The sequence below is a fragment of the Gallus gallus genome, chromosome 3 (assembly GCF_016699485.2).
Source record: "Gallus gallus isolate bGalGal1 chromosome 3, bGalGal1.mat.broiler.GRCg7b, whole genome shotgun sequence".
Classification (NCBI taxonomy): Eukaryota; Metazoa; Chordata; class Aves; order Galliformes; family Phasianidae; genus Gallus; species Gallus gallus.
Window position 1 is genome coordinate 85,861,352 of NC_052534.1, and position 25,906 is coordinate 85,887,257.

Below are 25,906 nucleotides of genomic sequence, written 5' to 3' on the forward strand. Positions count from 1 at the left end.
GTTGGTGTCAGTTAGCAAAGAGCAGATGGTGTTTATTACTGTGACCGGTAAATTGTGTATTTGTGGGAGTAATAAACCCAATTAGCCAAATGTTGATTGTGCTTTTAAGTGTTGTATTCCTAGTACCTAGCACCATACCTCTGCATATGCTCAGTACAAACTTATTTATTCGTTCATTTTGAAAAAAACCTTGATGGTGTACTTCTGCAGCCTGAATTACTAGCAGTCATGGAAATGCCGTTTTAGATAACATACTTTAAATGAGTCGATCTTACTTTTTATTTTACTTATTTCTAAATATTAAAAATTGACTGTTGCAGACTTGGCCAGGATGAATGTAAAAAGAGAGATTTTCTTTTTCTGTTCCACAGATGTCCCTCGCCCTTAATAGAATATGACTGCTTAATGCATGTAGTGACTTTGCTTTAAAGCGATGGGGCAAAATCATTATTAGCTCAGCATACTCTGCCTTTTCTAAAAATACCACACTTTTTGAACAGCTTTCCACTAAAGAACAGTCCATATGGGCTCTTTATGAATATGTGTCTGTAAGATCCATCACTGCCTGCCCTCAGCCTCCCCCAGTGCTCCTGCTGAAAAACCAACATCAGGATATATCTATAGTGTATTTCATTCTTGAAATATAGCCAAAATAGGGCCAGGCGGCAATAACCAAAGATAAAATATTACACTACATCTTTCGCATTATTGAGGTGAAAAGGCAAGCAACTGTGCAGTCTTGTCCGTAGAACCTGATCTTGCTGCACTTGAGTAATACGAGGGAAAGTGTCACTTTTGTAACCAGACCCCGTGACTTTAATGGCAGTAATTTCTGCAGTCACACCTTAACCATCCAAAGAAGCAATAGTAGCTAAATACATACAGCAAGGTCTATCTTGGATTAATATGTATATACATATTTAGCGTACTTGACATCTCTTCAGGATCTTTCTGTGTCTGTACAGTGCCTGGTATAATTCTGGGAATCTCTGCAATTAAAATAATAAAAAGTGGCTACACTGAGACATGTAGCACTGAGTCATAAACTCCTTAAACTTGTTAATTGCAGATTAATATAGATCCAGAACTTTAATCGATTTCTTGGCTTCTTCTCAATTACCTCATGTCAAAGTTAAAAACAGAATCACACATAATCAAATGTTTGGGTGTCTGACAAATTACTGGATTATAATAGATCATACTGCTAATTCATGTATTAGAGAAGTTTCTGTTCAGATTTTCTGACTAGGAAAGCCACTACATTTAACAGAATAAAGACACATCAAATACCAAACTACAGTCTTTTTTTAAAGCATAATTTATTTTAATTCTAAGGCCCATTTAAATTCCTTCATTTAATGACACAACTTGTTACCAAATTCTGACAGAAAATTGCTTAGAATGAAGAGTGAGGGAATATTTTTGTTATCTCAGTATGGACTTGTATCTGGAAGGTGTTTGTCTAGAGTTGCTGACCATCTGTTTCATGGAAATATGCCAAAAATACATTTTCAGTGTAGGTTTAGATGCTTGTTTTGAGCTCGTAAATAGCCAGGCAAATATTACACCATCTTCTTCAAACACACTATAAATATGAACTCCCAACGCTTTTCAAGATAAAAAATGTGTAATAAAAATGCTTATTTTGGCGGTAAATCCGTCAGACACAGTAGCTTTAATGAGTCTAGCTTTGTTATTTGGATTTAATTTATTCTTGGGGCAATTCTGTTGATTTAAATCAGAAGTGAATTTGGCCATGAGTTTTCAAGAAGCTGTGTTTTTCCTTTGAGCATTGCATATTGCGTTCATCTTTCTCCTTCGCGCAAGTACCAGCTTTCTGCTCAAAGCCAACATGAACAGATCAGACACAGAGCTCTATAGAGAAGAGGGCACCTTCTCCTTTGGCTCTGGGACCTCTGTACTGAAGCAGTGTAGTAGTCTGAGAAGGCATTACCATATCTCCTTTGGAGTAGGTCTCCAGGGCCTCTCTCAAGGAGTATGTTCATTTCTTCTGCTACTGCTGTTTGCTGTCTCCTAACATTCCTGGCTAAAATAGAATCTTGCAATTTCACCCTACCAAACAGATTTCTTGTAAGCACTCCTCTGGAGACAGCAAACACTACAGAGCTTGAATGAAAAATAATATTGCATCCTCATCAGGAGGGCTAGCTGCATTTTGGAAAAGCTAAAATACTAGACTTTGAATGGATATTGAGGTAAGCAACTACAGAAAGAATGAGAGAAACATGTCCACTACCCAATATACTGAGCTTTATGTATTTACAAGGTGTTGAGGGAAGTAAAATTTACCTTCAGAATCTTCCAGTGCTGCCTTTACATAGAGAGAAGTCCCTTATGCATATCAAAAGGTGAGGTACTCTTTAATAAATCTATTCTAAAATGACTGGAATAGTGGAAGCCCTATAATAGGACAAGAATAAACCTGGTTTATAAGCAGGTCTTAATCAGTAAGCCTTCACTCGGGAATTAATAATATCTTTATCTCCTCCCCTTTTTCTTTAGCACAGCACTGACTTTAGATAGGCACTTATTTATTTATTTATTTATTTATTTCCTGGTTTTTTTTTTTTTTTTTTTTTTTTTTGTCAGAGTAAGCGATTCTGAATATGGAAAGACTTTTTGTCCCCCCACAAAGGAGCTGATAACAAATGGTGAATTGAGCATACTAAGAAATAAGCCTATTCTGTGTTGCTCAGGTCATTGCTATTTCTACTTCACTGTTTCCTAGGATTAAATAAATAAATAAATGTAGTCTCTCAGTTCAGGGCTTTGTATTGCTTTATCTTACGGGGGGAAGCATTTGTCTGACCCATTCCTTATTTATCTAGGCTTTGCTACTTTTCTGTACACTTATTTGTGTATAGAACAAGAACAGTCACTCATGTACACTTTTTCTGAATGACAAGGATATTCCTCACTTCTTCTTGTAAAGCCCAATCTAAATGGTATTTATAAAATAGAGAGTGTTCTGGTAGGAATGTATTTAGGCTTCATCAAACTGTTGTTCTTCACAATGTGAACATTCACTTTCTTTCACTTGCATTAAATTTGAGGCTCAAATAGTAATGCTGTAAATGTAATATTAGACTTGTTATACCTACACTTATGCTGTCCTGAGGTGCTCAGAATTTTTCCTAATAATGCAGATTTTTAATTTTGAAAGAACTGCTAGTGAGAGCTTTACATAATAACGTAAGATAACAGCAAATTATACGATGGTTCACTCAATTTGATTACCAGCTTTCTTATCACCATGTGCGGAAGAGAGGTAGGGAGAAGGTAGGTATGGTTTTAAATAGGGTAGAATTTATAGGGAACACTTCATATGCTTCTACGTGGTGGTGTTACTTTCAGTGTGCTTGTGAGGATGGTGACTCCATCAGGGGTGACTCTTCTCAGCCCATGGTGCCTCATGCTTTTGGAACACTCCACCAGACCTCAGATCCCGTGACCCACCTCTGGGGACGTTCACAGTATTCCTTGGCTTGTACAATCAGTGCTCTAAACATGGTTCTCACAAGCAAGCTGAGCATTAGATATTGGTTAGGTTATTCAAAAGCATGCTTATCTCATATTGACAGAGTCTTGTGTATACAACCAAAGGATTCAGTGTTTTACTGAATCTGTCATAAACCTGGGGCTTCAAACCTTGTTGTTGTTGTTAATTATTTTCTAGTTTTTATATGAAAGCATTAGTATTTTATCATTATTAGCTTACTGTATGAATATGCATATGCAGCTCATACCTAGTTCAGTAAAACAGTGAAGATGCAAGTATGCTAATATTAACTACAGGCTTTTTACAGTACAAATTCACTTTCTTTTCACCATTTTTTATATAACACAAACGCAACAATTGAGCTGTGTCTATTTATTTTGGATGCCTGCTTGAAAGTTCAAACTCCCACTGTGTTTCACGCCCTGGACAAGTTGCTTTAATATGCCATATACTGAAGAAACTTCTCCTTGAATTCACACCACCATATAAAATAGATATTATGTAAACATTTGTCTGTCTTAGTTTCAACTGGGATGGAATTGTATTCTTCAGAGTATCTGGTATGATGCTGTGTTTTGGTTCTAGGGGAAAACAATGTTAATGATACACCAGTGTTTCTAGTTGTAGCCAAGCAGTGTTGTAGAGAGCCAGGGCCATTGGTAGGGAAGGGCCCAAGGAGCTGGGAGGAAAAAGAATGAGGACAGTTGACTTAAACTGGCCAAAGAGATATTCCATAACACATGACATCATGAGGAAGGATTTTTGAAGGGGTGGGAGTTCATCTCGTTCTCTTCCGCTGCTCAAGGGCTTGCTGGGCATCAGCAAAGGGGTGGTGAGCAATTGCTTGTTATATCACTTGTTACATACATTCATATCTACAGATAGACATAGATGTAGTCATAACTAATATCCTTTTCCTTTTCTCTGTTTTAGTAAATAGTTTTGTCTCAGCACCCAAGTTCTAGTTTGTTGGGTTTTTTTTTTTTTTTCAATTCTTTCCCCCATCTCACGGGGGAGGGGAGGGAGTGAGCGAAGGACTGTGTGGTGCTCAGCCACCTGCCAGGTTAAACCACAGCAGTCATTTTGGTACCCAGCATGGGGCTTGAAGGGTTGAGATAAAAGCAGATCTGATCGGACCACGTTAACACAGGATGCTGTGGTAGTTTGATGATTGTTTTTCAGTGTTAATTTCTTGCTTGTTTATGGAGCTCTTTGAGATTTTTCACATGGAACTATATTGTGTAGCACCTTGTGTGCTGCTTATTTTCTCTGCTGCATTGTTTGTCATCTCTAGGGATTGAATTAATGTTTTTATTTTCCTATGCTGTGTGGCCTTGGCTTATAAAATTGGCGGCTGAGAAACTGCTGTTTTGTGTGTATTCAGCATTGCAGTCATCTTTGAGTTTTGGAAGCCATATAATTGGTAGTATTTGTAATTACACTTTTTGCTTTGTCTCCTCACAGAGCCCAGCTATGGAAGAAATAGGGGAGAACACTTTCCAGCAGTTCCTCAGCCTCCCTTTCACTTTTCCTTCTGTCCATAGAGTTCAAGAGCTAGTTACAATAGCTCTTGAGAATTCTGAATATCTGTGGGATGTTCAAACCAGCATGCTCCTATTACTATGTGTCATGACCGTGTTTCAGGTTATGTTTAAGACTAAATAATTATTTAAGAATGTCATCCAGAGGTCTGCCCCTAGGAGGGGTAGTTCTGAGTATGGACAGGTGCTTAGAGCAGTTGCCATCCCTAGTGGTTTGGAACATCACTTACAAACAACTGCAGAATCCTAAAAAAAAAGTAGAATTTTTCGAAAACGTATGCTGCCACCCTGACAATCCTGAGACACAAAGCACAGCAGTGTGCTGGGGCCTGGCCTATGCCCACCAAGCTCTGTTCAGCACTGTTCAGCATCAGATCTGCACTGATCTGATGACAAGGCAACAAGCCCTGTGGTTGCTCCAACTTCTATGACAAATCCTGTGGTTACTCCAACTCCTGCCATGAGCCCTGTGATTGCTCTGCCAACCCCTGCAGCAAACCCTACAGTTGCTCCAGCTCCTGTTACAGGCCCTGTGGTTGCTCCAACTCCTGTGATGGACCCTGTGGTTGCTCTGACATTTTTGGCAGACCCTGCAGTTATTCTAACACTTCTGACGGGCCCTGTAGGTGTCACAACCCTCACAACCAGTCCTGTGGTCACTCAACCCCTGTGGTAAGCCCCACAGTTCAGTCAGAGAATCAACCAGTGTCAGTATCAGTTGCTCCTATAAGAAAGATTAAAAAGCGTCTATGAAAGTCACAATGTTTAGCAAAGAGAAAAGCTTCTAAGTTCAGAGACGTAGTTGTGGGTTAAACCACATATACAGCTTAACCACAACAACTTTATATAAATGCTTGTCTGGATGTTTATTTTCAATTCTGTGAAAATTCTGCTGATGTGGTAAGTCACATCTAAAACAACCCATGTCCAAATTGAAGGGGATAAGTTCAAGCATGACAATGAGAATATATGTGATCTCAGGATATTATAGTACACTTAAGACTGTCGCAACATTGTTTGTAAGCTGTGGGGTATATTTTAAGGACTAATTAGTGCACACATGTTTTTTTACAGCATGGGTTATAATTAATGTCTGGCATTTCATAAATGCTATGCCTGATATATCAGCATAATAAATGCTGACACTGGGAGACAGACTGCCTGTGCTGTGCTCCAGGTTGACAACACCCTGTTAGTTTTAGGGACTCTCTCCTCTGCTTAACGTGAAGCAAAGAAAGTGTTGATGTGTAGCATGTCTTACTGGAAGGGGTTTTCAGACTTACGATTATAGATTAATGCTAAGGATAGCTGGTGTCCCTAGAACTTACTGATGCTGGGAAGACTGAGGACAGTGGTAGAATTTCTGATACTGTTCACTAGCTTTTCTGCAACTTCAGACAAAACCAGAATAATAGCAATTCATTTTTCCAGTTGCAAGTAACTGAATGCTTCCTGATGTATGTTTTCAGAGTTGAAGGTGGATGAAGTGTGAATGTCTGTCTGCAACATAATCAATAGAATTAAAATCCCCAGCCACTTATTTCCGGTGAAGTGATTAAAATCCACTTTGTACATAGTTTATGCTGGCCATACTGCTCCTTTGCAGCAATATTTCAAGGTAATTATTGGGCAGTTTATAAAGTACTTAGTATAAATGTTCAGCATAAATCTTCATAGACTCTATTTTAATGGTTTTATTCCATTCAGAGAGCAAATGTTGTTGAGCTTTGACTGGCCGTCTTGTACCCCGAACTTAGGCAGCCAGATAGCACATTCAGCTTTTGAAAGGCATATTTTTCCTAATATTTAGAGACACTAAAGGAATGCGGCATAAATTCTCTCAGATTCTATTCCGGTTAGTGAAGTGTAAGTGGCACAAAAGATTTCATCTCTTAACAGCCTTTCTGCACATGTGTTCCCTGCAAAGAAGAGAAGGCTGTGCTGTTTGCTCGACCTTCTCTAATGAGCCTGCACGTGCATGAGATTTCATTTTTGAAACCTTAGTTTTATAGATTAAGTCCTAGGGTTAGCATATAGTTTCAAATTAAAGTTGAAATTCAATCTTTGCCATTCCTTTCTCATCCTTAGGCTTATTTCCATATGAAATTTAATAATCCATCTGAAGAGAGCAACTTCTTTCAGGCAAATTTGGCTCTGGAAGATACATAGCTACAGCTTTAGTACAGACCTAGTATTGTTGATACCATGATAATTTAAAAGGATGGGATTTATTGGAAGAGTTGCTAACTTTTATTAAATCAATAGAGAAAGTTGGAACAAACTGCAAGCACACAAGCCTGAAAAATGTTGTTTTGAGCATCGAAGCTTGTTCTTTTTTTCTGCAGCTGTACCACTTGCTATTTCCCCCTAGGCATTTTATCTTACTGAAATTGGTGATGGTAATTTAGGTGGAAGTAGATTTTGTCTTACATATTCATTTTTTCCTGTGATTACATACTTTTTTTCTTTGGTGGTTTAAGCAATATTTGAAATAAGTTACAACAATTGCAATGAGGAGGGTGTCAACTTAGGTGACAAGTGATAGGATGCAAGAAAACAGCCTCACACTGTGTGCCAGGGGAGGTCTAGATTGGACATGAGGAAAAATTTCCTCATGGACAGTGTGGTCAAGCATTGGAATGAGCTGTCCAGGGATGTGCTGCATTCCTCATTCCTGGAGATATCTAAGATATGTGTGGACATATCACTGGTTTAGTGATGGGACACTGTAGGTCAGGATGATGGTTGGGCTCAGTGGTCTTGAAGGTCTTTTCCACCTTAGATGTTTGTATGGGTCTATCATTTGTGATCTTCCTAAAGTTTCATCTATATTTTTGACACCAGTGTGTCCTTGATTGCTGTTCTTATTGTCATGGAAATGCAGATACAATTGTACACCCTTATTCTCAGATGAGCTTAGTCTTTATTGAAAGATAGGCCAGAGTACTGTCTCTTCATACTTGAACACACTTTAGAAATGTCCTGAGCAAATGCTGGTGGTTCTCCATCAACTTCCAAAGACATCATGTCATATCCAAAAGGATTTTGGAAAGCATAGCACATACTAAAATGAATAAACTGTTGATTGCAGAGTACCTAATAACTCCCATCCTTTGGTACTTTATGGTGACATAACATTAATGCCTTATTTAATTACTGTTCTGCCAAAGCATTTTCAAGTAGACATCTCTCTTCTTCATACAGAAAAAAAAACCAACAATGTATGTGTCATAGGAACTGTACACTGTTTAAGAGTATTTGCAGTATATCAGACAAATTCCAGCACTCTGCAAAAGTGCTCAGAAAGCAGCCTGGATGTCTGGAGTGATCAAGTTTGTGTGACTTGTTCAGTTACTGGCAAAGCAGATATTTGAAACCAATACATGAAAAATAATAAAATCAATATGTAAAACATAAATTCTTAAACATAAACCTCTCAAAAGCTCTAGCTTTGCAAAATGTATTATTCTGCCAATAAAGCTGACTATCTCAGGAAAGAACTTATTCATTTTCTTAGTTTCACCTATGTCATCTAGTAAGTCAAGATCTTGTTTAGCACTTTGCTAAACCTAAGCAGCCATTGTCCATTTTTCTTCTAAAAATGAACCTCCTGGGTTTCAGATAAACCATGAATGCTTATATTTCCCTTCCAAGTTAGATGAGAAAATAACTTCATTCTTCATAGTTGTATGAATTAAGCCTAGAACTAAGTAGTAATATTTTTTAAAAATAAGAATAAACTTTTTTCTTTAAGCAACTCATTTATGAAAACTTATGAAGTTTTTTTTAAAAGTGCTCCTTGTTTTAAAATAGTTTTCTTCTTTACTTTCTAGTTCAATTTTGTTGGGAAATTGCTTGGACCAAGAGGAAACTCCTTGAAGAGGTTACAAGAAGAAACAGGTGCAAAAATGTCTATCCTGGGAAAAGGCTCTATGAGGGATAAAGCTAAGGTACTGTATCTGAAATCTGATTGCAATTAGTGTTAATACATTTGTGCCTTAGCTATCTACTTTCTAATGACTCAATAGAATTAAGCTAATTCTCACTCCAAAGTCTTGTTTATTGTTTGTTACTTTAATTGCTGTCTTCCCATATAATCATATACCACTGCAGTTACTATTACTGCCACTGTTATTTAAATAATTCACTAAAAGAGAAACAATCTTAAAGTTAATTTGTTCTGAGAAAAGCTTATTTCTCCTGAGAAAGTTTAACTTGTTAAGATTACTGCTGTAATGCCAATGTACACAAATAGATTTTCTCTTTTGTTTCTTTAGACTTGTTCTTATTGTTTATTTGGAGATGCCACTTTTCTAAAAGGTTGAATATTTATTAAAGGCATAGTTTAAAAAAAGCTTATGAAGTGAAATTTTACTTAAATATGTTTAAAAATGCACTATAGATAAAAGAAAAAGAAATCTGTATTTCAAATCATGGCCTGGCTGTCGCACATCGAGTAATTATTTGTACAATCAAGAAGTTTAATACATATGCAAGTACGCATTGTATTGTGACTTTTACTTTATATGCTATAGAACAGTAACATTGCAGTCAACACAGAAATAATGACTGCTAATTTCACTGAACTGTAGATAGCCTTTAGTAATGCTGTGCATTATTCAGTTTTCCTTTCTGTTACGTTTGTCATTCATCCCACTACCTAAAATAATGAAAGAAATAATTTGCCAGAGTAAAGGAAAGGCTAATCAGGATTTTACCATTTTTATGGTTGTTATTATTTGGCCTTGGTAATGAGTATCAACAGTCACACTTGCATTATGAGATCTCCAATGGCAATATTAAAAATAAAACACAAAAAGACAAATGAGGCACACCGAGTGTCTTTCATTTTTTCAGTGATTTCTTTATGACACTGGGCATACTGACACTTCAATTATCTATTTAACATTATATTTTATGATAATAAATGCTGATTACAGGACAGATTTTATTTTTAGTTAGTGACAAGTACAATATTTTATGACTTCTGTCTTACTTCTGGAATTATAGAAAATGACTGCCTGGACAAATGAATGTGAGTGCTGCTAAGTACAGTAATTTGCATCTGTACTGCGACTGCCAGCTCCATTCTCAGCCACCCACTCAGGTCATTATTGCCAAAAGCAGCAATTGCCCAGACACCGAAGTGTGAAGAGCTTGTTAACAGATAAAGAGATTTAAGCACATAAATAGATGAAGTCATCTGATTTTGAGATTGGTCACTCTTCTTATCATGCTGTTTGAATTTCATCTTATTGTAACAAACAGTGCCATCATGGCAGTTATTATATTCACTCATAAGTATGTCATCAGAAACAAAATTCAGTTGGTTTTTTTTTTTTCCTCTTCATACAGTATTTAGGACTACAGAGCTGTATGAAGTTAAGTATGAACTTCATTGACCATCATTCATATGAGAAAGGTGTAAAATGTGAACTTCTGTAGTAAAACAGTGTTAAATATGGTAGTGATGGAGGCAACTTCTATAGAGAAGGCCTCATAAGCAGCCATTATCTTAATCCAATTTAAACATCACTGACTGAAAAGAAAATTAACCTCTATGCAATTACAGTGAGAGACAGGAATTATCTGATCTGGATACATCACTGGTGCTGGTTCCAGGGAAGAGACTGAGAATGTCCATGGGCTGGATAATAATTGCAATTAGCATTTAAGAGAAGATATTTTAGGTTGAGAACCTGGTAAAACTTAAAGAAAATACATTTAACTGTAAGCGTAAATAATGGCCTAAATTGCAATGTCACATACATACATAATACAGAAAGGACATTGAGGTTCTGGAGCAGGTTCAAAGAAGGGCAACAGGGCTTGTGAAGCGCTTGGAGAATATGCCCTATGAGGAGAGACTGAAGGAACTGGGGCTGTTTAGTATGGGGAAGAGGAGGCTGAGGGGAGACCTTATTGCTCTCTTCCAGTATCTGAAAGGTGATTGTGGCGAAAGTGGGGTTGGTCTCTTGTCACTGGTGACAGATGACATGACGAGGGAAATGGCATTAAGTTGCTCCAGGGCTGGTTTAGGAAAAGCTTTTTTACAGAAAGGGTTGTTAAGCACTGGAGTAGGTTCCCCAGGGAGGTGGTTGAGTCACCATCTTGGATGTGGTGCTCAGGGACATGATTTAGCAGAGGGTTGTTAGAGTTATGGTAGTATGGTTAGGTTGCAGTTGGACTTGATGATCTTGAAGGTCTTTTCCAATCTGAGTAATTCTGTGATTCTAAGGAAAATGCAACTTACTCTGATTAAAAAAGTTTTCTTGCCATAAAACAAGCCCACTAGCCTCATTTATGCAGCTTTTTTTGTTTACTGATTTAAATAGATAATATCAGAGTATGAAGACTTGTTGTGGTAACGTAATACCATACTTGAAATCAGTTAATGTGTATGGACTGATGAGTCTTCCTTCTGAAGGAATTTTCAGGAAAAATCTGTGTAATTTCTCTCTGTAAAGTACATCATCCTTAAGACTCTCCATGGTATGCCAAAGGCTGAACCAGTTCCCAGGCAGACAGCTGGCAATGCAGACTTCTCTCCTCTGGTTAGCTGGCTGCTTAGCTGCATCAGAGCAAAAGAAGCTGAGTGTCAGTGATATTCTTGATGGAAAAGATTAAATAAATTTACACCCGAAATCCTTACTTAGTGCTCAAAAAGAAGTGATACACCAATTTGTGTCTTAGGGTGCCAAAATAACAGCAAGCAAACATTTGGCTCTGCAGTGAAGCACTCTGGGCATATTTTGTAATTTGGGGCAAGTGGAGGTGCACTTTCTAATTTTGGAAATCTCCTTTTATTAAAGGAGATTTATTTCATGTTCAAAATTCCCTTATTCTTAAAAAAGAAATCTGTGTGTAAATTTCAGAGGTTAAAGAACTGGGGCTGTTTCCTTGCTGAGCCTTACACTGTTGGTAAGAGTGACTTGAGTTCTTTGCAGAGCCACTGTTCCTACAGTGCATGAACAGGGCAAGGTAATTTGAAAAGGCAATGCAGTTTAGTTAACATAAGTAGTATCAGTAACTCCACCAAGCTTATATACATCTCTCAGAAAGCTGTGTTAGAAATTTCTGACGAGATTCCCAAAAATAACTGTAGCAGTTTTGCAGAATATTGCTGCAGATATAATGAAAACTGCAATGATTCTTCTAGATTGCTGTGGCTAATGTGAGTCCCTAAATCTTTGTGCTTAAGCTAATGTCACTGGCTCAGCAGAAGTCTATTTTTCTATAATGGATGCAACCCAAGGGGAATGATCCTACAGAGTTCTGGCAAGAAAAACATCACAGGATGCCATGTTACCTCCAGGCACACTAAAAGATGATGCTGGACTTTTGCTTCTTCTTCCTTTTGATTTGTACTTTCAGTGTTGACTGCAGCTAAACTTTGAAATACTTGTTAGTGGATTAACTCCATTTATTTCTAAATCACAGAGATGTTATTGTTCAACATGATGAGCATAGTCATGGTCACTGAGAGTTGTGCCCATTGTAAGAGCATAGCCAGTTTCCAGTGAGTTCTTGGGACAGGTTCAGCTCTCATCACCGTGGTGACTGACACGATGCTGTTAAAGTTTGTCATTCTTGTTGTATTACTGTATTTTAAATATGCAAAGACATTCTCCAGAACAGGTAGTGATGAGATTGAACATAGTCATATCAAATCGCTTGGCTTTTGATTCTTTTCCCTGTGTTCTTCTCTTTTCCAAAGAGAAAAAGTCTTTTTTTTTTCAAATAGCAGTGGACACAGTAGTAAAGGTAAACAATAAAACTGAACTGAAGAGAAATCTCATTACAAGTGGAATGAATTGATTTCTTTGGTACCTTGATGCATTTTTGCTCCTTTTCAGCCATACAGTGAATGCTTTCCACTATGTCATTAAAAAATAATAATAATAATAATAAAAAAACAACAAAAAACCACAGAAATGTATGCAGTGAGGTGGAATAGCTTTTTAAAATACACTGTAACAGAAAGAGCATAGAATTTCTTTTAAAAGAAGCAGGAAAAAGAATGCATCTTCTTAAATACATCAGTTTCTTGAGCGAGGTACCTGAAAACAGATACAAGTAAGAACTTTTCTCTGGAGAAAGCATAGTCTAAGGTGTTGCACTATTTCTTCAAACCTGCCACTTCAGTTTAAAGCTTTACAGCTGCTTGGAGCATGAACCAAAAGCTAGTTTTGAGTTTGTGCCCATGCCTGCATCCCCAGATGCCCAGCAGCAGTCATTTGTGGCTCAGAAATCACGTGTGCAACTTAGCACTTTTTACTAGATCCCTCTTTCTTTACCATAAATCACAGAGAATTAGAGAACAAACTTGCAGCTTTGAAAACTCACATCAACTGTTTTTCCTTGGTTTTTCAATGGCTGCCAACTACTGAATGAACATTTAACTTTCTTCTTCAAGATTCAGTGTTACTTAAAATAGTTACTAAAGCAAGAAAGTTTAATCACAGAAGACTTAATGCACTAGAACTATCTTTCTCTCTTTGATCCATGGATTAAGTGTTTTTCAAGGAGGCTCTTCTGCCACTGGGCAGCTGCCTGTCCTGTTAGACAGGATTTCTTGCATGAGCTTTTCTTTTTCAAAAATATAGTTAAGACTGTTGGCAACTGCAAAGAGCTGAGAACTGAACACACAGACAACCTGCTTGGGTTCAATGGGAAATATATAATCTTTATTAAGGTTTTTAACAGCTGTATTATAACCTTAAAAAGATCTTGAAGATACAGGAGAATTGCAGTTGATCCTGGTGTGTTCAATACAATGTCCTGCCTGCAGTCCTGCCATCTTTAAATATGGGTTTAAATATCTTACAGGGTTAAGTTCACATATGTAATGTTACATAGTGCCCAATAACTCTGTGGTCTGAGCTACACATTTCATTAGATCAAGTCTACCATGAGCATAGTGTCTGTAATAATCATTTACATTTTTGCAGAATAGTTACATGTGTCATATTTCATTCCAAATGAAATTGGCCCCATTTTGAGCAAGAATGATTTTGAAGGACACTAGAAAGTTTCAGAAAAAAAAAAAAAATCACCTCATCTTTTGCACTACGTTTTATGCTAGTGGCACTCCACTCATACCAATGTGGTAGTTCACTCTATTATGGCTATTTCAACCCAATGTGTCATCTTGAGATTTCAACATGTATAGTTGGAGATAAAAAATTGAGTATTTCTTTAGAAATATCTGCTTTGGTTCCTTAAAACAGAAAGTGCAGGTTTACTTCCAGCCTGATGTGAGTTCTGGTCTGTACTTTGTGCAAAATCCCTGAAATGTTTGTTATTAGGTAAGGTATTTCTGTTTCATTGAATTACTGCTTTATCATCTTTAGCTACAGAATCTCCGAGGGAAATACAGAACAATGCATGACATTGGATTTAGAAAAATGGCTCACATCCAGAAGCATCAATAACTAGTTTTAAATCACTAATTGGTGCTCACCCAATTAATCTTTTTCTGTTAGATTTTCCTTTGCTGTGTGTAAAAGTATTATTGACTTTGAATAGTTATCTCTACAGCCATGATACCCTACAGCTTACAGCCATTATACCTCACAAGTGGGTTTATGACAAAAAGCAGGATTAGGCCTTTGGCATGCATTCAAGATATGAAGCAGGAGTAACAGCAGCACATGGCTTCTGCTGCAGCACGTTTTTCTTTTCCAAAATCTCTCCACCTCCCCAGTACAAACAATTTTCTTTAAAACATCTTTTATTCTTTAAGCTGACTTTACTAATAGTAGACAGCTAGTCTAACAGCGCATTCACTTATTCAGTCTCACATTTGATTTGCACACTTGCTCACAATTACTTGGTTAAAACAAAGTTTCGGAGGCCATATCTGGTTATCTATTCAGAAAATGAAAAGCAAATAGATAGGCATTCAGAAAGTCTCTCAGACACTCCTTTAGTTTTGTAAGATGCATATAGTCTATGATTCTGTGATTCTAGGATTCTATGATTCTAAATTAATACTGATGAAGGACCATAAATAAGAGACAAACAGCTGGTAAAAGAGAAGAATGTGGGAATATTAAGATGGTCTCTAGTGAAAATAATATGTAGTGACAAAAGATTACATGCATTCTGTTTTGCCAACTTCTAAACACCAAGTAGTTTTTTTTTACATGGAAACAGTATACGTTATTTTTTTTGTTTGTAGAATAATAAGTATTTCTGAGTACAGCACAAAAGCTGTAAACACGTGCTTTGTACACATGCATCGTGCATTTGAAACAAGCTACCCAGTAAGTCAGCAGTGATCTCTCTGCCTGTAATGGTGCCAATCTGACACCTAAAATACAGAGTTTGTCATTGAGATCTGTGCCAAATTCTTCTTGATTTCAAAAGTCAGTCAGAATTTATGGGCTGGAGAATCCGTGTGCTTGCTGGTGCAGTTCAATTGTTGCTACTGCACACACGGGTACTCTGGTGTCTCAGCTCACTCAAAAAAATTGGTTGTGAACCCATTCAGCCAATGAAGACCTGCTCTTCTCCTACAAGTGGCAGAATTTTCAAATGTGAATGGCTAGTCAGTGTAAGTCAGAGGGGAATAAATAAATAAAAACAATAAGAAGAAAACTATAAGTAAATTCACTCAATGACAGACAGCAATTTAGGGGACTGTAGATCTACTCATGCTGATGTTTTTTCCCGATCCATACTTTTTCAGAGCAGGGATTTGTATTCCAAAGTATTTAATTTATCTGCATGAGGCTTCATAAAGACCAGGTTTGATCTTTTTTTATTATTATTATTTTTAATATAATTATTGTTCTTGCTGTTTTATGTATAGATAAATGCAAAAAGAACTACTTTGAATTATTGGCAGCAATTAGATTCAATCCCAGTTTTCCATGCATAATGTTATCCATACTCCTGAGGACCATGATAAATACTTTTAATATATTTTAATGGGTTACTACTATGAGGAATTTTGCTTTGCCACAATAGAGGCAGCATTACACTAAATTAAATTACAGTGTACACAATTAAATAGAATAATGAAATAAAAAAAACAGACTTGGAGCAACAGCTCTTTGGAGTCCTCTAAAATTCAGTTCTATGATAAACATAATAGAAGAATACAGTGAGTAGAATTTTGATAACTAAGCTAGATATTATTTTGTTTGTAACATCTCCATCAAGGATTAATATTCTCTTATTCAGAGACATCGATTAGTCTCTAGATTATTTTTCTGATTGATTCCCTTTGTATTATTGAGCATTCCTTCTTTGTTTATCTGCCCAGCATCAACATAACATTTTAGCTCTAATTTCATTGTGCCATACTTTTTTTGCAATCTGCAATAATTTCTGGCTTCTCAGTAAGAGTGCCAGGAAATCTGAAGACTTAAATTTAATTGGCAGCCATATATTACTGAAGAAAAAGCAACAAACTCTTTTATAAATCCTAAAAAATAAAAATGTCATTTTCACATATTCTCTGACAACAAATTCTTTCAAAGAACAGAGGAGCCTGAGACATATTTTTATTTTGTCAAATAAAGTAAGGTACACATACAGCTCTGAACAGTCATTAGCAATGGAAACAAGAAGTATGATATTGAGATTGTAAACTGTATTATTGAGGGTTTTTTTCCCCTTATTTTTGCTATTTTTATTGAAGATGGATTGAATCCAATAAGGACCAGGCATTTGAAGTTGGGAGGAATCCATATTTTACATTCAGTTCCCAAAATTCACTAGCTCTTGGAAAGTGACCTTCTTTCCTAGAGTCTTAGTACTTTTCCCACGGTAGAATACTTTAAAGGTGCCTACAGAGTAATAGTTCATTGATATTTACAAATCTCTTTACAAAGACTTTATGTTATTGCACTATATTCAAAATTTTCCAAGTTCATATGAGGAGTGGAACGTTATCCCTGCAGAATACATCCAGCTCCTGAGGAGATGTCTGGATGTGCTCAAGCCTTTTGGGTTCTTTGCCAAAATCTATGTACTGATGCGACATTTCACCCATTTAGTAAGTTGGTTATTCCATGGCTTAAATCAAAATAATTGTACCATCTGACCCCCCCCCCGCCCAAAAAAAAAAAAAAAATCACTGTTAGAAAAAGTTGGTAGAAGGTGGCATGGTTACTGGTTGGTGGTTAAAATGTGCACACAAGACATTAGTCAGATTATCATCTTTTGCTTTTCACACTATCCAAGAAGTAACATCTTTAGAAGCAACCCTGGCTCTTAATACCAGGCCCTGACCTCACAAATCATGTTTGTAAGACTTTAGAACGTGTATTTTTTTAGCCTAGGGAAGTGTCAGTGCTTTGCTGCATTCAGGGCCAACTGGTAATTCTCCCATTCCTGTGCTTCCAGACTCTTGCTGTGAAAGTAAATGGCTGCTTGATGAGCATTCTTTGTTGCTCAGGCAGGTTAATGATTCAGGGGATATCTAAAAACTTTGAAGAATTCATGTAAGAATGATTTCTGAAGTAAGGAAAACAAACAAAAAGCTCTGCTTTTTTTTTTTCTTTTGTCCAGCTACAGGTCCTATCTCATCTGCTGTTATATTAAAGAAATCTGTTAGCAGATGCTTTTTATTTGACATGAGGGGGAAAGTAAAAGGATGTTTTCCTTGTATTGTGTTGTTAATCCTTTTCCAGAGATCCGTTTAGAGAGTAGGGAGATACAGGGAATTGCCAGTAAGCCTTCTTTTCTTAACTAAAAACATAATTAAGCACTCATATAACTCCCTTTAACTCTAGGTTAATGCTGAGATTGAGTCTCTAACTGTTAAGTGATTTGATTCATAGGTCCATATGTAAGTCCAAAAATAATGTTTTACATTCATATAAATTGATGTACCAAATATTTAGTCCTGAATAGTTTGAAAACAAATTATTTTTCTTTAAAAAGAATATGAAAACAACTACCCCACAATCCAGACTTGTTGTTCTTTGTTACTTAAAATGTTCTCTGAGTTGCAGGGAAAATATGTTTTGGAAGAAGAGTTTTGCAGATCACAGTTGATTCAGGTGCCCAATAGATAGTGCACCCCATAGTTAATGAAGGAGACAGACTGCACGTTGAGAGTACACTGTGTGTATAAATACCCAAGGATAGCAAAGCAGTTCCCTGAGATGTTGAAGAAAATAACAAGTAATATAAACTTCTACACGTAGAAGTGAAATTAAAATTTCTCTTTAACACCCATCTTTTACAAATTTCTTATCATACTGGGTGTAGAAACTTCTATCAGCTAAATGCTTCCTACAAAATTATTTAACATATATATATATATGCTATGGCATAAGACCTACTCTGAGGAATTTGTGGTATCCCAAAACTCACCCATATGCTGTTCAAATATGCAGTGACTGGTGATGTTTTTGATGGTGGTGGACGTACATATTCAGTGGAACAACACTATTCATTGGAACAACAAAAATGCCACTGCACTCTTACTTACAAAGCATTTCTGTGACATATTACTATTCCATCTTCCACATCGAATTGCAATAATTTAGATAATGAATGTATAAGTTCTGTGTTGTTTAATTTGTTGTTGTTGTCGTTGTTGTTGTTTTAAATGAGACCCACATAGAGCAACTGCCAATTTTCTTTCTCCAGGATTTATCATTTATGACTTTTCTGCTTAGACTACCAGATATACAGTATGTATTACTATTTATTGATGCATATTGGGATACATTCATGATAAAATGAAGATCTTTACATTCATTACATTGAAGTATATCAGTATTAAGAAGTGCTAGAATGTAAGTAAGATTCAGAAATCTATTCACAAATAGATTTAAACTGTTCACACGTAAGTGGGAGCTCACATCCAGTACTTCAAGTATAGTGAATAAAGTGTTATTCATCATCAGGGTTATATGGAATTTTGGTCCAATACATATGCAAAAATGTATCTCAAATGTTACTTGGAAATTTATTCTTGAATAGGATAGTCTGGAATAATAAGTAAATAAAACAGTTTTACATATATTGCTTAAAAATGAATCAACAAGCTATTCGGTGTAAAATTAGTAGCTTTTTTTCACTTGGGCTTCAGTGAGAAAGGGCTTGTGATAGATAATACATCAGGTTATTTGTTGTATAGACTTCTGTTTCCAAACAGATCATCTTCGTGGCTTGACTGGAAAACCTTCTTGAGTTATATAGCAATAAGGTCAAATTTTCATATTTTGTATTATACTATTTGTGGTATGTAGCACAGCATTAAAATCTGGAGTTGTCATACTGCACTGAATTATTTACTCATCTAGCATTATTTCCTGGCTCTGGAAATAGTATTCAGTTTTTTAGAAAATGGTGAGTAGAGAAACAGGGGCAAATAATATTCCTAGGTAACTGGAAAAGGTAATAAGCTTGAGAAGAGAATTCCTTCATATTATGAACAAGTTATTACCATATACCATAAAATACAAGATTAAATGACCCTTCATAATACGTTAGCTAGCATAGAAACATATGTTATGTTTTTCCATGAAGCATGCCTGATTAAATTTTGCTAAGCTGTTGATGCAAATTCTTGTTGCATTGTATCAAGTAATGTCATTAGAAAAAAAAAATCTTTTGTGTCTTTGAAATAGATTACACATACTGCACTGACAGTATGTCAAGAATATTGTAGACAAATACTGGAAGAGATACCTGGTAACAAAAAGAAAGTCTAAGAAAGAGGATGTATAGGTAGGAGTTGCAACAAAACTCTGACAGTGCATACTGATCATGAGTTTGATGTCTTTATTTCATTTTCTGTATGATGAACAAAAGGGTTTATAGACTTGAAGGAAGCATCATTGTTTTAAGGCTCAACTATTATGTAGCGTGAAAAAATGGGACTTCTTCTGTGTATCATGATATGTTTGTGATATTTTGCTCCTTTATTTCTGTGAGCAATTTGTAATATATGCTCTCATTTCAATTTTAAATATAGAAAAGTCATTCATTATATGTTGGGTAGGCCACAGTTGAGTATCGTTAAGAAGATGAATGTGTTTCTGGACTGATAGGACTGCATCTGAGTGATTTGGAATGTTAGAAATTATCCTGTCAGCTTTTGGCATCTCAATGTATGAAAACAAAAGTGCTGAGACTTCACATAAAGGGATACTTTTGTATTGTTTATTATTCTCCATTTTGTTTAGATGCCTTTGGTGTAATGCAGTCCTGTAGACATTAGTTGGAGCTGCTTGTAGATATCTGTGTGGATTTAATGTAGGCTTTTATTACTGTCCTACTTATTCTGTTCTTAGCTCAGGGAGGTCATACTTTTAAATCGGGACAACTTCTCCAACTTTTAACTGTTTGTATGCTTATTCTTTCTGTACCTGCCCAATCCCCAGTATGGGCGTGACCTGGGAACACTGAATTCTGCAGGAAGAGTTATAGGACATGTGTTTCTGAAGTTTCAGGAAGTTCAAGCATAAAAGTAGGGGAAATTTCACTTGGCTCCATTATTCCCAGTAATGTCTCCATAGGTGAACCGCTCTGAGAGTGGTTACAGCCCGGTCTTCTCTTACAGTTAGTTACACGACATCAGATTTTGGTAGGAATGAGCTCAAGCTACGTTTTTGTGCTGGCAATGGTTATATGACATCACTGCAGGGCATAGTTAAATATTTAAGTGCAGACTTAATTTGATCAACACAATGATATCTAGGCTTGCAACATCCAATCTGGATGTTTATGCCTCTTCTTAGGGATGATAAAGGCTTCAAGCTTTCATCTTCTTAATCTCCAAAGACTTAAGAGGAGCTTGAGTTTGAAAGCAAGGCCACATTTCATAATGTATAGGTATAAAATAAAGTCTAGATATGGTCCAATGGCTTCAGCAGCTTTGAAAAAGATTGGGTAGAAGAAAATTTTAGATGTCAGGTATTTGTATTCTGCCATTTTTGCTCAGATAGTCACTCATGTGGAAACTCCCTGTTGCCTCAACTTTTGTGCCTGAAAAAAGTAGTAGTACAGTTTCATGATTAATATATTTAGATTATTATGATTTCCAGAATTTTTCCCACTCCTCTGTCCTCTTAAATAGTTTTCAAGTTAATAATTATACTGAAATCTTGTAAAGGTATTTGGTTAGCATGAATTTCTGACAAGCTGCAGTATCACCACTGGAAAAAAACAAGTACTTAGTGTCTCATGTTTCTAATTGTGTCAGTAGGCATTTTTATCTGTTATTTCAAAATCTTATTAATATGAATTTCATTTCAAAAGTGATTGGAATGTTCTTTTGAACCACTTTATCAGTATGTTTCTGGCAAACTATTGGTTCAGGCGAACAGCCTTTAAATACTGAATTTCAATTTAGTTTTGAAACATATAAGAAAGATTTTTCAGACATCTTTTGTAAACATGACAGTGCTGAGTATTGTGTGAATACAATATAAAGAGAACACTAAAATACAAATTGGCATTTTTAAAAGATTAGCAGACTGCATTATAGTATATAACACTGCAGAACAGCATATAATTATCTTTTCACGTTGTAGATAAACTCTGGAATCAAGTGTTCCTGAAAATAGAAAGTAATCAGCTTCTTAATAACATCATTTTTATCTAAAGACTGGCTTTCGGAAGGAGGAGGACTGTCGTGACCATCAGATTTAGTCATAGAAAAAATAAGTAAGTTGATTAGTATAGGCACAGTGATGTTTTTGACATGGTTCAATGGAGAGCATACGTTAATAAATAAATAAATAAAGTCCTACTATAGTGTTAAGTCACCAATGGATAACACCACTAAACTGTAAAATAAATAAATAAATAAATAGCAGTGATAGAGACAAGGCACCATCTTACAAAACAAATCTAGAAATGCATATTATAGCCCCATCTGAAGTCTTGTCTTCTGGCCTTTGCCTTTCCCAAGCTCTTCAGTATTTTGAGTTTCAGCTTCTCGACAGAAAGAACCAGGCCTTTTTTTGTTTCTTTGGCAGACAGAATCTAAGCCTGCTCAGAAGTAACATACTCTCAGTTAGTTCTTGCTCTATTTAATAAAAGTGAAATCAGAGGTCCTGGGAGAGTACTGATTTCCCTGAAACCACGATCCTAGACATGCCTCAGAGATTAAAAGATATATGTTCAAAGTGTGGTAACAGCTTGTTGAGAGATGTGGCATACACAGACTCTGTGCCTCTTTTCCCTCAGTGGGTATCTGTTGCTGAAACTCATCCCTGTGTTTATGGTTAAAGTTAGGGTAATGCAAATTGTAGCAAACAAACAAGATTTAGGGCTGTCTGTTAGGAAAGGGCAAGAACTGAATTTTTGTCTGTGGTTTGCTTTGCTGTCCTGTAGGCTAATTCCACACAAGTTAATTTTGGAAACTTCTAAGTCCTTATCAAATATTTAATTTGTTTGTTTTTGTCTAAATTGAATAATGGGGAAAATCTATTAGAGAATACCCTGAAGCGCTATAGTCAGCAAAATCATGATATTTCATGACATGAGAGCATAGCTGATAAACTGCTCATGTGAATTAAACATTTTTCTTTAGTTTGAAAACTCTTTTCCTCAAACATATATTGAATTTAATACTATCTTTCCAGTCTTGGTAACACAGATACAATTGTTATATTTTTTTTTCCAGTAAAGCAAAACATTCATCTGAGTAATAGCCCTTCCTTACTGATTTCCGACATTCCCTCTTAACTGAAGGAGGGGAAATAAATTGTAATGTTTGTTGCTATATGGAGAGAGGTATTTTTTGTCTGAAGACAAGTTTCATGCCATGTTACCCAGCATTTGTATTGCAAGCCATAGCGTAGTCAGCCTTAACTAACCAAGGTGCCAGTTCAAGATACACTCTCTGAGACTCAGGGCTGTACAGAACCGTTGCAATGTGAGTGTTAATGCACAGTGGGTTTGGGACAGCACATCTTCACAACATTGGTGGAAGACCATAGGAAAGGCTTTCCTCAGTTTTGAAATGCTATAATAAAGAATTAACTGCAGAGAAGGCTCCTGTCAAACTGTACATATGTTTAGGTTAGAAGATACTCGTCTTTGTTTTCCTGCTACTTATCAATCTTTTTCTATGCAGTGATACAAATCTTCTAGGTGAATGTTAATCTCATCATCCTTGTCCACAGACCATCTGCCATGCTTGTTGATCTGTCCATTGTCCTATTTTATCATTTAGTTTGGATTTTCTGCAATGTTTAATATTAGTTCTTCAGGTCTATTTTTCAGTCCTCAGGAACAAAAAGAAAGTATAGATTAGTAGAACTAGGGGCTTGTGTGTCTAAAAATGAGTATGCTAAGATACTTGTATGATGAAAACTTGTATGGCTCAGAAAGCCAACCATATCCTGGGCTGTATCTGAAGAAGCATGGCCAGCAGGTCGAGGGAGGTGATCCTGCCCCTCTACTCTGCGCCGGTGAGGCCTCACCTGGAGTACTGTGTCCAGATGTGGAGCCCTCAGTACAGGAGAGACATGGACCTGCTGGAGTGCATCCAGGGGAGGACCACAAAAATGATCCATTGGTCCTCTCCTAGGAGTACAGGCTGAGAGAGCTGGGGCCGTTCAGCCTGGAGAAGAAAGGGCTCCAGGGAGACCTGATAGCAGTCTGTCAGTATCTAAGGGTGGGCTGTAATAAAGAAGCGGCAGACTCCTTAGCACGGTCTGCTGTGATAGGACAAGGAGAAATAGTTTCAAACTGAAAGAGGGGGAAATTCGGTTAAATGTGAGAAGAAAAGTGTTACATGGTAAGGGTAAAGCACTGGAACAGGTTGTCCAGAGGGGTAGTAGAAGCCCAGTCCCTGGACACATTTAAGGTGAGGCTGGATGGTGCTGTGAGCAACCTGATCTAGCTGTAGGTGTCTCTGTTCATTGCAGGGGAGTTGGACTAGGTGATCTTTAAGGGTCCCTTCCAACTCAAACAATTCTATGACTCTACGTAAATGGTAAAGTTTACATGTTAAAAGTAGGTAGTTATAGCTTAAAAATAATGCAAGTAAAATTAATGTTCATGGACCATGTTCACCTCACTTGTTCACCTCATTGGCATGCCAGCAGGGTCAAAGGGAACTCAGGGCTGTGAGGTCTCCCTCAGCATATGGACATAATGGAGGGAATGCAGGGTGCTGGGTAAAGACAGAATGGGTATTAAATTTAAACAATGAAATGAGAGTACAGGCACTGAATGAATTAATCACTCTGAACTTATTGATTTTCTAGTAGCTTCTTTACTATTCAAACAATTGTGTTTTGGAAAAAAAAAAATATTGGAATCACACCCAGAAATAATTTTGCAGTTCTGTTGTTGCTAATTCCCTGTGCCTAAAGTGCTCATCCACTTGAACTCAAATGAAGTTGTGGTCAATAAACAGCAAGCAAATTCAACCCTCTGACTGATTTCATGTGAAAGACAGAAAGACATCTAAACATCTGCTGTGCAGTATTTTGGGAGGAAAAAGCAAGGGTCAAATTTCAATAAATTACATACTCATTGCAAATTATTTACAGAGCTCTATATCATGTTCATAAATCAGAGGCCTTTCAAACCAAAAACCTGTGCTGTTGTTGCCATGTTAAAATATTTGTGTATGCAATCTACTATAAGTGGTAATATCCAATTTGGTTTTTATTTGAGTTTGGACAATTCTAGTAATATTTTCCTTTTTTTGGGGGGGGGGGGGGGGGGGGGGGAGGGGTGCTCCCAGAAGACTGAAAGATATTGGGCCCTGTGGATGTCTAACAAGGTTTTTTCTTTGACCAGCCAGTGATTCCAGGAATATAATATAAAAGAGCTGCATGTGAGATTTCATTACTTTATCACTTGTGCAGCTTGGTCTTTTGTTTCGTTTTTTCTTGTACTTTTACTGATCAGATAACTCTCAGGCAATTTAAGAAGCCACTTAAGAAAGGTTATCCACTTAAGGAGAGTTTTTGTAGCCTTTAAGTATTTAAATTGCTATGACCTTCTCAGCAGTTAACATATCAGACTTTCCTAAGTGCTTAGAAAGTAATTGGTTTTTGCCTGTATGGAAAAACAGAATATTAATTTCAGAAGTCCTTCAAGTATGGATTGACTCACTTCTCAAATGGATGAAAAACTTCTAAACAAAAAAATTAGTGATATTAATCCTCTGGCAAATATAATCATGAAATGAAGTCTCAGCTAGCAGAGGCTTGAGTCAGTAGGCTCACCCATCATGCTGTGACATGGAAACTTTCCTTTTTGTGTACATATGCAGTTTCGCCACAATGGCAATGTATCAAAATCAGACTAGACCTGGACTTACTAGCCTGGTCTGCACTTCACGAGGTTGTCCATGAGCTGTTATCAAACTGTGTGGCCATCATTGTGGAGTTCTGACCAAAAAACTCCTTTCCGCTGTACATATATTTTCTGATATCTACACTTAAATAAATAAATAAACAGGATAGGAACTGAACTAGAGCTATCTGCTTCCTTTCACATCCATTTCTTATGGGAGAGCTGGAGACATCCAGTGACTACACTGTGAGACACACTGGCTGCGCTAAACACATGGGACTTTCCTTCAGTAGCACTTTTCTTCGCCTCTCTTGCTTGAGGCACAATTCAGTTGCATTCAGATAAGAATGGAAAATGAGGGGCAGAAGTCATCTTTGAAGTGTTTTTGAAGACTGTGGAAGATCAGTGCTTGTAGATAATGCTGTGGTAACACTGATGCTTATTTTAGTAACTGTCCCTTGTATTTCTTCTCCCTGGGAGGCAATATTGCTTGATGAAGGTATAGGGAAATGCACAGGGTTATTTGAGAGGGCCATGGTCCATCCTGTGCTCCTGCATCCTTGTAGCAGGCACTCTCTTGCAAGGGTCAAGTGCCTTCCCTGCTAGCTGA

The 25,906-nt window shown here is 36.8% G+C and overlaps 1 protein-coding gene across 33 annotated transcripts in view; it reads left to right on the forward strand.

The window, feature by feature from the left end:
* KHDRBS2 (KH RNA binding domain containing, signal transduction associated 2) overlaps positions 1–25,906 on the forward strand; it is a 339,549-nt gene that overhangs the window by 100,835 nt on the left and 212,808 nt on the right. For 31 of the 33 annotated variants that reach the window (XR_005859018.2, XR_005859021.2, XR_005859038.2 and 28 more), the window contains exon 3: positions 8,895–9,011. Coding sequence is in view for 2 of the 33 variants with exons in the window: in XM_426201.8 (XP_426201.3) it covers positions 8,895–9,011 (117 nt within the window). In the remaining 31 variants the exon portion in view is untranslated. Of the gene's footprint in view, positions 1–2,087; positions 2,217–8,894; positions 9,012–25,906 lie in introns of those variants that run through there. The other 2 variants (XR_006938860.1, XM_046939331.1) reach the window with 1 other exon arrangement.